The following is a 12,288-nucleotide window of genomic DNA, read 5'->3' on the forward strand; positions in this document are numbered from 1 at the left end:
GATTGAATTCGTCTCCTTCGGAGGCCAAGAATCCCGCGTCTAATCGTTCAGCAACAACCTTTCAGTTCTCTGAAGAACACTTGGACAATGAGTTTCACAAACCGGTCACTTGCATCACCTTTAAGCCCAGTTGCTGATATTTACTGTTAAAGAAAAATAATTGATTCTGTTCTCACTTTTCTCCCCTTCATCAGCTCTGCTACTGGTCCTCTTTCACTCCACTCAAGGTGATCATAATCCAGCGCCATCCCAAAGGGACCAGGCACAGGTAACCATGGACATGTGGCTGTTCTGCACACAGATGCAAACTGAAAGGTTTTGGGGTGTGATTCAGGGTGGGGTGACAAAGTTGGAGTCAATGCCTTCCACCTCTCCCTATGCCAGCCTTTCCCTGCCTCCCTGAAGAGCAAGTCCGCTCACTCCTCTTGGCCTCCCAGCCACACCTCTGCTGTTTTCTCCATCTGGCCCTCCCCACTGCAAGTTGCCTCTTTATCTCTCTCCAAGACTTTGTGGTGGGTTAACTAACCACTCCTCTATCCCTGGGGTCAACTACAGCACCTGGTGCAAAATTCGTGCCTGCGTGCTTAGTTGTGTCTGACTTTCTGACCCTTGGACTACAGCCCACCAGCTTCTTCTGTCCATGGGGTTTTCTAGGCAAGAATACTGGTGCAGGTTGCCATTTCCTTCTCCAGGGGATCTTTTGGACCCAGGGATCTAATCTGCATCTCCTATGTCTCCTGCATTGCAGGCAGATTCTTTACCCGCTGAGCCCTCAGGAAAGACCATAGTAGCTGCTCTGTAAATTTGTACTGAATAAAAAGATGAAGAAAGGCAGGGGGCACTTCTTTCACTGAGGTTCCTCTTGCCTGAGTAAAGACCCCTACTATGCATTGTCTTGGAGTATGTTTTCTACTTTATCTCTTCTTTTCATTTTCTTCCATTACCTGAGTCAGAGATGTATCTCTGACCCCTACTGTCCTGAGCTTAGGTCTCTACCCAGGGTCTCCAGGTGGAAAGAAGTGATACTTCTACTCCCAAGGTGCCAGTCCATGGCAGCTCACAACCAAACGGTTTGTAACTCTGGTCCTGGAGGAAGTTCAGAGAGGCTGAATGCTCTGTGCACCCTGGCCCACTGTTACATGAGTGACACCTTCCCCTACAGCACTGGAGGCCAAGGAAGGGGTGTGCTGGACCCTGGAGGAGGGGGATGGCTCAGGGATCCACAGGGGCTGTTACATGGGAAATGGGACTGGAAAAGTCACAGCAGGTGTGGGTGGCAGAGAGCTTGTAACTGAGGTGGGGGGGACAAAGGAGAACCATCTCAGTGTGAGGGGCCTCACCCAGAACCCCCTGGAGCAGAATCCCACTGCCAATGTTCATCTAAGATGTGATGAATAGAATATTTTCATTACCCGTCATAATCCCTCTGAATGAGGAGGTGGTGGAGTTGGCATCATCATAAACTCTTCCCTGATCGAGACCATCCCCCAGTCACTATCTTTTGGGCTGCCTCCTGCCAGCTCCAGTTATTAAGTTCTGGAGGAAACTGTCAATCATGTTTGCTGCTGAGTCAGGGCCACATGACCATGTAAACCCACTCATAGGACCCTGTAACCCTGCCAGGATGGTTGATCCAGGACTGGACATGAGATCCTGGGTGGGCCATTCAGAGCACTCCCTTGAACCCTGACATCTCCGAGCTTCTTTCCTTATGAGTTAGATGCCTTGGGAATATAAAAACCTTGAGGCAGGTAGCTTTGGACTCCCTCACTAGGTGTAGAAGCCTTAAGGAAGAAGGTTGTTAGGCTAAGACCATTAAAGAAGAGAGAGGGGGAAAGAGCGAGGATGAGAAAGACTGAGCTGAAGGTTTCTGATTTCTTGGGTCCAGTCACTGAGATCTTTCTATCTGTTCCGGTTCCTATGTACAGGATCTCGTGTTCTTCTGAAAAGTCTCCCCTTTCCTTGAAACCAGTTGGATTTGAGTTCCTGTCACTTGTGGTTCAGACTTGGTTCTGTGAGGCTGTCACGGCTAACGCCATGACAGGCAGCCTAGATTAGGAGTGGGCCTAGTTTCCCGGGGTAACATAATTATCAGGCCTCCTGGAGCTAGCCAATCAACATGTGCCTAGCAAGAAAAAGGGAACCTATCAGGAGAAAGCTGAAAGCCCCACGTTGGGCCAACAAAAATTGCCTTGCAACTGTGTAACCAATCCGCTTGTGCCAACTACCTGCTGCTTTTTTTGACCTAATAAATACCCAAGAGAACTGGGGCTCGGGGCCTTTTCGTCCTCACACCCTTGGTGAGGGCGGGAGGCCCTGGCTCGAGTCAGTAATAAATTCCCCTATTGCAAGTTGCATTGTTTCAAGGAGTCTTATTTCCTGACCGGAGACTCGGACTACGGGCAGAACAGGTTCTAGATCTTTGCTGATTATGATGCACCTCCCAGATCCAAAAAGAAGCACCCATTTGTTTTAGCACCATTAAAAGTGAAACTTTTTATTCATTACTGAGAATAATACAGAGCACCAAACACAGTTCACCAGCATCGCTGGGCAGGAGTGCCCTAGTGTGAGCGAGTGTGTGTTAGGAGAGGCCTGATTGATTCCTGAACCAGTCCAAGCGTTTACACTGCCGGAGCCAGACCAATCCTTTCATTTTTTCGATCAAAAACTGAGAAGTACTGCCTCAGGAAGACATCACCCAGGATCCAGGTGTCTCGAGAGCTAGCTTCTGTGCCCCCTTGAAAGATGCTACGGCAGGAGTTTTGAATCTGGAGGAGTTAGAGATACACACCAGTCAGCCTGAGCACTTACCTGCAACCCCCTCCTCAATATCCAGACCTGGCACACTTCTTGGTTTTATTTCCCCCTTTTGTTAAGTATTGGGTGAATTTCTCAGCAGCTGGGGATATGAGGGTTCATCCAAAAACAAAAAGGGCCAAGACGTGTGGTTGCCATGTGGCAGGAGTGTGGGGAGGGGAGGATTGGGAGTTAGGAATGATCAGATGCAAAGTGATATACAGAGGAATGATAAGCCACAAAGTCCTACTTACAGCGCAAGGACCTATATTCAATATTTATTGATTAACTAATGAAAAAGAATATGTGTATTCGTATAAGTACAGCTAAATCACTTAGGTGTGCAGTAGAACTTAAGGCAACACTGATCAGCCACACTGCAATACGGTTTTCTAGAAAAGAACAAGAGCGTCCCCTGGTTCCCCTGACACTCTCTGTTTCTTTCCTTCTGACACCTGCTCCTTGTTTTCTCTGCAGAGAATGCCTGTTCTTCTCCCGGATCCCCAACCAACTCTTTTTTTCTTTTTAACTTTTAACAGCCCTTCCATCCAGGCTGCCACCTTACATTGAGCAGAGTTCCCTGTGCTGTACAGTAGCTCTATGTTGGTTATGCCTGTTAAATACATTTGAAGCAGTGCTCTCAACTTTCTTTCTTTCTTTTTTTAATATCATGCTCCCTCATTTAATGGCAAAATTAACCTGGAAAATGTAGTTAAATAATCGCTATTTTTAATGAACAGTGTGCCTCATTTTTCTTTTCTCCCCCTTCCCCAGTCTCCTCCTCCTCCTTCCTAAATGAAATTGGATTTACAGAATCAAAAGGCTTTAAATCAAATCTGCTTAAGATCACTCATGAGTAAAAATAAACTAGCTTCTAAACCTTTAAGACTTTGCTCAGGCCCTCTGAGAAGACTATTTGGACCCACACTCACCCTTTGGCCACTCTAGGCTTGGCTGGGTGACTTATTCTGCTCTCCATCCCCACCGGTCGGTTCATAGCCCTCATCACCCCTAATAAGTCCCCAGGGTCCCTTTGCAGAGCACCGAGGGGTTCTGTTTGCATGGAATCCAGGGCAGATTTGCCCAGACCCAAGCAGGCCTCCCTATGGAGCCATGAATCAGGGGTTTCAGAATTACTGCAATTCCCTCTCTTCCTCAAAGCCATCTTTGAGCCCAACAGCCTGCTCTGAACTCCCACAGGGAGCTGACGTGAAGCCTCCACTCTGTGTCAGGGCTGAGCAGTCACTGTGCACCCTTTATTCACCTTAGCATCCAACCACCCCACAGAAGGGTCCGGTAGCCCGACTCACAGAGGGGGAACTGGGACTTAGCAAGGGGACGTTGCAGTCAAGGTCTAAGGTAGCCATGTAATTTATTGTAACCGGGAAAATTTCAAGAAGGAAAGGGAGACTGTTAATCATTATGGTGGGACAGCACACAGCACCGCCACCAGCCAAGCCCCCTTGTCACATGTCCTATTTTAGGGATCACTAGAGCTGGCTTTCCGTGTTCCTGCATCTGAGGGCTCTAGTTGAACTGAAGATCTATGAGGGCAGAAGACCTTAGTGTTCCCCTCTCCTTGTGACTCCCACCATGCCAGCACGGAGTAGTGTCTCCACATTTATTCCAGGAGGACAGATATCCCAGACCGTCCTCCACTCTCAAGTGGTTGATTTTGTGGGAGGTGCTGGCCCAGCCACAGGGGCTCAGCGGCATCTGCAATGGTGTGGCTTGGCCTGCAGAGGGTGCCCTCCTCCCAGCAGTAGCCCAAGGGTTCCTGCAAACCCCAATTTAGAGAACCAACCCTCAGGGGTGGCCGCTCACCTTGATGATGTAGGCTTGAGGGGGCAGTGGATAGTCGATGCCATTGATGTTGAAGATGACAGGAGGCAGGGTGTTGACTGCATCACATGAAACCACATACTGTTAGAGAGAAGGAGAGAGGTTGGCCCAGAGGATCCTTATTATGTGGGGAGACTGGGAGTGACCCTGTGGCATGACCCTTCACCTCAGAACCCTCGGGCCTGGCGTTCATGAGTTTGTGGATGTTGGCGACCATTTCTTTTGAGCCATAGATCAATGCTGATCCGGTGTCCACAAAGGCGTGGCATCCACGAGAACAAGCAACAACATTCTCATTCATGGTGGTGCTGAGAGACAATAGGACAAAGCGGGCATCAGGGTCATGCAGAAGGTTCCCTCCCTGAGGAAACTGTGAGCTCCCTCCCTCACAGCTGCCCCCTCCCTCACAGCTGCCCCCTCCCTGACTGTCTCCTGAACAAAGCTTCATCTCTTGCCCTGACTTATCCTTTGCTCTGATCACAGCAACTTCCTTGACATCCGTGAATGCAGTACTTGAATACACCAGGCTCTTTTGTACCTTGACACAAGCTGGTCTTCCTTCCTAGAAGAGCACCCTCCCCTTTGACTAGCTAATTTCTCCTCATCTTTCAGATTCCAGCTTAACTGTCATGGTTTCAGGGAAGTCTTTCCCCCGGTGTATATCAGTCTCCTGTCTTGGTCACTCTCTGTAGACCCTTCCTCATGTCTGGTGCTGGTGGTTTAGTTGCTAAGTCATGTCCGGCTCTTGCGACCCCATGGACAGAGGGGGGTCCATGGACATGGAGCCTGCCAGGCTCCTGTGTCCATGGGATTCTCTAGGCAAGACTACTGGAGTGGGTTGCCATTTCCTTCTCCAGAGGATCTTCCCAAACCAGGAATCGAACCCAGGTCTCCTGCATTATAGGCAGATTCTTTACCACTGAGCTATAAGGGATGCCCCTCATGTCTAGTGTGTACCAAAGTGACAATTCACTATGTGTGTGTGTCATTTCTTGCACATTTACCTTCTTAGATGTGAGGGCGAGTTTTATTCTCATCACATCCCTAAAGTGCCTGGCACACAGTGGATGCACAATGCTTGTTTGTGGAATGAGAGAAAGAAGACTTTGAAAATAATGAATGGAGACCATCCAGAGAGGTATATCTGATGTCTCACCAACAATGGGTCAAACAAACAATGAAGATGGAGGTTCCCGCGGCAGCAGATTCTCATAGGGGTGGGAGATACCGGCTGGCCTGGGAGAGGGTGTCTCTGAACAGCACCCCCTCCCTGGGCTCAGACACTGAGACCCTGACCAGCCAATACCTGACTAGACACAGAACCTCAAAGGACAGGAAAGATTTTATCTGAGGGTAAAACACAGAATCTCATCAATTATTGCCTCTTGTTCTCAAGCCACTCCTGGATCCCACCTTCCCGATTCTCTGTTATAGCCCCTGCCTCACTGTGTGCCCTGGGACGTGGGGTGTCTCTTTTTATGAGTGGCTTTCAGGTCCCAAGACTGTGACCATCCTCCCTCCACTGCTGGCTAGCTTCTCCCTAAGGAGACTAGTTTTCCCCATTTCTTCAGGACTTTCCCTGTTTTTAAACTGACATTTCTCTGTACTGAGAACTTCCTTGGTCCCATGTATCCCTGGACAATTGGTCATCTTATCACAGTTCTGTTCAGGCTGAGGAAATTCTCCCTGATCCTCTTTTCACCACACTGTAAAGTCCTATAACCATGCTCCCCACCTCACACTCAGGGGTGCAGTCCTCCTGCAGCTGCACAGGCCTCTCTGGACCCTGTGAGGGACCCTGTTCAGAGACTTGGTCAGGAGGCCTGGGCTGATTATGAACCCATGTGTGGTTTGTGTATTTATGTGTTTCTGTGTTTGTTTATGTGTGTGTTCATATGTGGCTTTCTGTGTGTACTTGTGTGTCTCTGGCTGGCTATGTGTATTTATATGTGCCTGCTTGTATCTTTGCATGAGTGTCTGTGTGTCTGTCTGTGTCCTTGTGGGTGGTGTGTATGTCTGTTGACTGTGTGTCTGGGAGTGCATTTGTGTGTCTGCCTGTGTCTGTATACAGATATGGGAGCATCATTTGGGATGACCTTCAGAGGGAGAGGCTTACCGGTTCATGCTTATCTGCCAGTAGTGAGTTTGGGACACTGGTATCCAGTTGAGCTCTCCCTTGTAGTAGCGGTGGTCCACCCCACCAAACATCACCACACTGCCCTCCGGCTTGCTTCTGCAGAGAGAAGGGAGGGGGATCCTTGGAGGACAGTAACAACAGCACTGTCTGAGAGCTGTGCTTGTCCCCCCATCAAGGCCCTAATAAGGTCCCCATCTACATATGCAGAGATCGAGGCTAGGAGCAATTGAGAACCAGACCAAGGTCGGTCGCTGGCTAATGAGTGGCACAGAGGAGGTTAGGAGCTGGGCCACCTGGCTGGGCTCCACCCACTCAGTCTTCAGAAGAGGCCCTGGACCTCCTGTGACCTGAGTGCTCAGAGATACCCTCAGAGGACAGCGTGCTGAAGGGTTTTGGCTTCCCCCTTGTCCAGCCTGTAGTTTTTCAGAAACATCAAGGCCTGAAGCACTAAGGGTGTGGCTTCAAGTCACACAGGGTTGGCTTCACTGGCCTGTGACCTGTGCTGTCCTTTGGGCCCCACACTCAGCAGGGCCCCCGCCTCTGCTCTCCCTGTCTTGAAATTCCCAATACTTGTTCAAAAGGAGTCCCACACTTTCGTTTTGGATCCCACACTTTCTTTTTGCACTGGCGCCTGAAAATTGTGTAGCTGGTCCTGGGTGCTCAGTGAAATGTTAGCGAGAAAAGAAAGATTTCCACCATTCCTCTCTTTCCTTCCATGTCAAATTCATCAGCAAATTCTGTTGCCTTTTCTTCCAATTCATATCCTGACACCTTGCATTAGTCTTCCTTTTTGCTCACTCCCCTACACCAAGCCCCTGCTCTTGCACCCAGGAGCATGGTTGTGTTCCAATAAAACTTTATTTATAAAAGCCAGTGGTGAAGCCAGGTGGGGCCCTAGGGCCATAGTTATCCTGGGTTATACGATCTCTCAGGATACTTCTGTATCAACTGTTGCTTAATTTTCATGCAACTGAAAGCACCTTACAACTAATTTGGAGAGAGGGATTGTCCAGCTCAGACTTACTTGCTCAAGTAGAAGGCAAAGACAGGCTCAGAAAAGGCACCTTGGGACCACAAGTTGTCAAAGATGGGCATGGCACCTTTGATGCCGATGGAGGGGAAGGCCAAGCCCAGGATGCCATCAAAGGGTACACCATCATACCCGAGTTCCATCAGGCTTAGGGCAAACGACTGATTAACGCTAACGAAGTTCCCCATCTGTGGGCGAGAAGAATGTTCTCACATAAACGTTTGTTAAGTGAGTCTAGGCTTGGGCTGAGGGAGAGACGCCATTAGCTCCGCAGAGAAGAACTGAGGACTTTCTGTGTCCTTGGTAGACCTCAGATGGTTAGACCGAGCAGGGAGGGGAATTTGGGTTCTATTTATGTGGGTCCGTGGATTTTAAAACTTCTGCCCCTCTGGAAAACATCTTCTGGATGAGTCAAATTGGCCTCAAGGCTTCTGTACGGGTGGGACAGCCCAAGTCAGGCCAGGACCCAATGTTGCCCCCTTATGGACAAAATGAGTAAAGAGCAAGAGAACATTCTCTGGCGTCTCTATGAAATGATGACAGAAATGGACTGAATTGATGGTAACATATTTTGGATTCTGCATCTGGCCAGAAATACAGAAGTCCATTATACAATGTTGCTGGCAGGGTTCTTATGAAGTTACTGCCTGGGAAATAGCCTCTTGGGAGTATCTGTGTGTTTGTGTGAGTGTGTATGAGAGAGAGAGAATAAGAGAGAGAGAGGCGAACTACTCAGGTACTTTGGGGGAGGAAGGCCATAGGTTTTATTAGACTCCCAAAGGCCCCATACTTTGAGAACACACTTATCAGGCCCCCCTACATCTCTGGCCTCCTACTTATCCACTCTGGATGTCTGAAATTCCTGACTTCACCCAGGGTCCCCCGATCAGTTTTTTCCTTTCTCCAAATACCCACCACCAGCTTCGGTCCTGACAAGCCAGCCCAGCTCCACCGCTTACCACAGGTGTGACCTCAGCAAGGCTGTTGCTGTCTGCACCTCAATTTCCTCATCTGTATCATTAGCTAACCAATGCATCTGCTGTGTGGGGTTGCTGCAGCTTTAAGCAAGTTATTACCATGGCAGTGCCCGGCACAGTCAGAATATAAAAGCCAGTGCTTTCTTTCCCCTTCTTCTGGCTCCCAGCAAAATGAACCCTGAGCTGCTCATGGGCAGAGGGGCTGCAAGCCCACAGCCCAAGCCACTCTCTGGGTTAGCTAATCCATTTGTTTGTGTGTCACTATGGAGACGTCTCCCCAGGGACAGGAGCCTGTGGGTAAGATGGCCAATGTCTATGGGAGTTAGGGTAGGACGGTCCTGCCAGCTGGTCCTGTATCTGTTTTGTAAGCAGTGGTCACTCCAGAGTCAGTCCTGACTCAGCTTTTGTTTCCACATTACCTGAACGGTGTCAGAGCCAATAAATCCTTGAATTAGCCCAGATCCATAGAAGATGATGACAGGCTGGCCTGCTTCCCTGAAGCTGGAAGAATTTTGAGGATTGAAGGTGTTGTGTGTTTCTGCAGACACAAGTGATGAGTGTCAGTCAGGTGCCAAGGGTGGAGAAGGGAGAGTCAGGGCAAGGAAAAGATGGGTGGGTTGGGGGGTGTTTGTACTCACTACAGGCTGGACTTGTCACAAGTGATGGAAGGCACCCACAAGTTAGCTGAGCCTGTGTCAAAGATGACCCGGAATTCCTGAGGGGGTGTTCCAATGGTGATGGTCCCCACGTAGGCAAACTGTGGGGACCAGGAGGGGTGAGTTAGTGAAGATCTGGCTCCCCTCGATTCCCACACTGCTGCCTCCCCCTGGGTGTCATATGTCTCCTGAGATCACTTTCCAACCACCATGCAGCTCACAGCCTTTGCTCTCAGAGGATTTGATATTTTTCCCTGCGCTACACAGTATCTGGGATATTCTCTCTATGACCAGGGGTTGAAAAAGTACCTCCTGCATTTGAAGCCCAGAGTCATAACCACTGGACCTCCAGGGAAGTCCTGGTGCCTTCATTTGAGGAGCTCTCTAGTCTCCTCTTCAAATCCAGCCTGAGCACCTCCTTCTCCAGGAGGTCCTTCTTGATCAATCCCAGCCACTCCCTCCAAACTCAGACCACATCCAATCAACACCACATAGGTGACCCTTTCATTTGACATATATTTACTCTTTGCCTTTCTCTCAGGCTAGCCTGCACAATCTTGAAGACAAAACGTGCCCTTTTCTCTAATCTAATAAAAATAACCACACTGTTAGATTCTTATGCCTTACACGGAATAGGTATTCAGTAACTTTTTACTGCTGTGATTCTTGCATCTGTGGAAGCTGAATTCTTCTGCCTGGGGATTCACTCTTGCTTTGCAGTTGGCTTTATCCTTTGACCAGAGATGGCTCACCCTTCATCTGTAACTGAGTGGCTCACTTAGTTCAGAAGGAACAATCTCCCTCAGACTAATGACACATCTTTGACACAAAAATGAATGCTTACCTGCCACCTGGTCATTGCTGGGCCCAGTCACCACAGACCAAGAGTTGAGGATGAGAATGCCTTCTCCTCTGGAGTGGAGTCCCTGTTTCCCAGTGTTTCTGCCTCCTGCAGGAGCCCCAGCCCCAACTTCCCACCTGTCACCGCCAGAAAAGATAGCAGTGCTAGCCCAGAGCACAAGGGGGGCACAGAGGAGAACCATCCTCCCAACAAACTCACATCCAGAAAGTTTCTCAGGGGGAGAATAGCTGTTTTGGAGTCATTCTTGAATAGTCTGTAAGCTCGTTCCTCCAGGAAATTGTTCAGCAAGTTTTTTTCCCTCAGGGTTTCTCGCAAGGTCTTCACTTTCCTTAGAGGCAAACTTTCACCAAGGATTAGGAAAAGAAACAAAGAAGAAGATATGATTAGCTGTCCGTGTTAAGGTATAACTGCCATTGCAATGGCACTGTGTATTTTCCAAGCGTTTTTATAAGTGTCACCTTATTATCAGAATGCCATGCAATACCATGGCAAAGATGTAGGTTTGGATACAGGTTCTGTTGTGTAGCATTGTGTAACACCATTTGGACTCTCAGCTTACTCCTTGGTAAAAAGGTGAAATGTAATGATCCCCACCCTCCATATAGAAAATCTTGGAGATAAGTGAAGTGATGGATATAATGTACCTGATATATAGTAAATGTCAAGAATGATAGCCATTAGTATTGCTATTGCCATCCCACTGTATCCTTCTCAAGGAAGCTCAGGGAGGAAGGTTCCAGAATAGGATCATTACCCTATTTTTACAGGGAAGGAATCTGAAATTCAAGGAGTTTGTCACTTGGCTGTGGTCACACTGCTTGTCAGATGTACAACAGCGTAGAAGTAGCTCTCCCAGTCTTTCTCCAAGTGGAAACAGAACAGAGGGTTAAGAGAAGAATCCAGGAGATAGGAAACAATTTAGGGAAATTAAGAGGCTAAAGAAGCAAGGATGAGACACAATTGAAAAACTAAAAGAAGAGAAAACAATACGGAGAGATCTGCACTCACAGAGACTTCCAAAGAGATGGAGAGATAAGTGAGAGAGACATAGAGATGCAGACATAGACATATACACACTGAAGTAGAGAGAGAACAGAGAGGAGACCTAGAATAAAATGTAGAAAAATGCTATTCCACAGGACCACACATACATTTATACAGGTTGTCCACTAAACAATTGCAATGAGTTCCATTTTCAGCAGGTCACCACATGATGGGGTCCCAAGAGTTGTGCAATAATGCAAACCTACACCTTCACCCTTGGGACCCACAGTATCTATAGCAAGGTGCATGCCTGCGTGCTAAGCTGCTTCAGTTGTGTCCAGCTCTATATGACCCTATGGACCACAGCCTGACAGACTCCTCTGTCCATGGGATTGTCCAGGCAAGAATACTGGTGTGGGTTGCCATGTCCTTCTCCAGGGGATCTTCCCGTCCCAGGGATCCAACCTGCATCTCTTATATCTCCCACATTTGCACGGGAGTCCTTTACCACTAGCACCACCTGGGAAGCCCAAGGCTAAAGAAGCAATGGTAAGTACCTATAGCAAGGTATTTATCAATAAGTAAGAGTTGAACTTTTAGACTATCAGGGAAATGTTCCATTTCTTTCTAATCCAGAAAGGAAGATGCTGCTGCTTACAGTCCCCATACTTACATGACTATGCACTCTGAGAGGGCCACCAGCCCGAGGAGCACAAGCCACTTCATGCTTCTTTCCTGGCTCCAAGTACTCAGGGAAGCTTTAGTTCTTTAGCATGCAGTGGTGACCAGGAGCTTCTAGTTATATGTGCTCCATCCTGCCCTAATTGTCCCCTTTAGGCCACTAACGGATCTGATAAAAATACAAAGCTCTTGATAAAATTTTTATCTTCATTCTTGACTTTGGGGAATGGACTTAGAAAATTCTCAGAATTCAGAGAATTCTACTGTGATCTCTTCCTTGAGGCTAGGCTGGAATACCAAAGTGAACCGCATGGACATCT

The 12,288-nt window shown here is 48.3% G+C and overlaps 1 protein-coding gene and 1 non-coding gene across 2 annotated transcripts; both read right to left on the reverse strand.

Annotated features, from left to right (window-relative positions):
• Positions 1–2,525: 2,525 nt before the first annotated feature.
• LOC110150863 (pregnancy-associated glycoprotein 2-like) lies at positions 2,526–12,013 on the reverse strand. Its single transcript, XM_070457104.1, is given in 10 exon segments — positions 2,526–2,771; positions 4,624–4,722; positions 4,808–4,949; positions 6,758–6,874; positions 7,803–7,996; positions 9,205–9,323; positions 9,424–9,436; positions 9,438–9,542; positions 10,502–10,643; positions 11,961–12,013. Coding segments are annotated over 10 exon segments (1,131 nt in total). The 3' UTR covers positions 2,526–2,624.
• Positions 5,505–5,575, reverse strand: TRNAY-AUA (transfer RNA tyrosine (anticodon AUA)). The gene has a single exon. It is a non-coding gene; the product is annotated as a tRNA-Tyr (tRNA).
• Positions 12,014–12,288: the final 275 nt, after the last annotated feature.

This window comes from Odocoileus virginianus, chromosome 28 (genome assembly GCF_023699985.2).
Source record: "Odocoileus virginianus isolate 20LAN1187 ecotype Illinois chromosome 28, Ovbor_1.2, whole genome shotgun sequence".
NCBI lineage: Eukaryota > Metazoa > Chordata > Mammalia > Artiodactyla > Cervidae > Odocoileus > Odocoileus virginianus.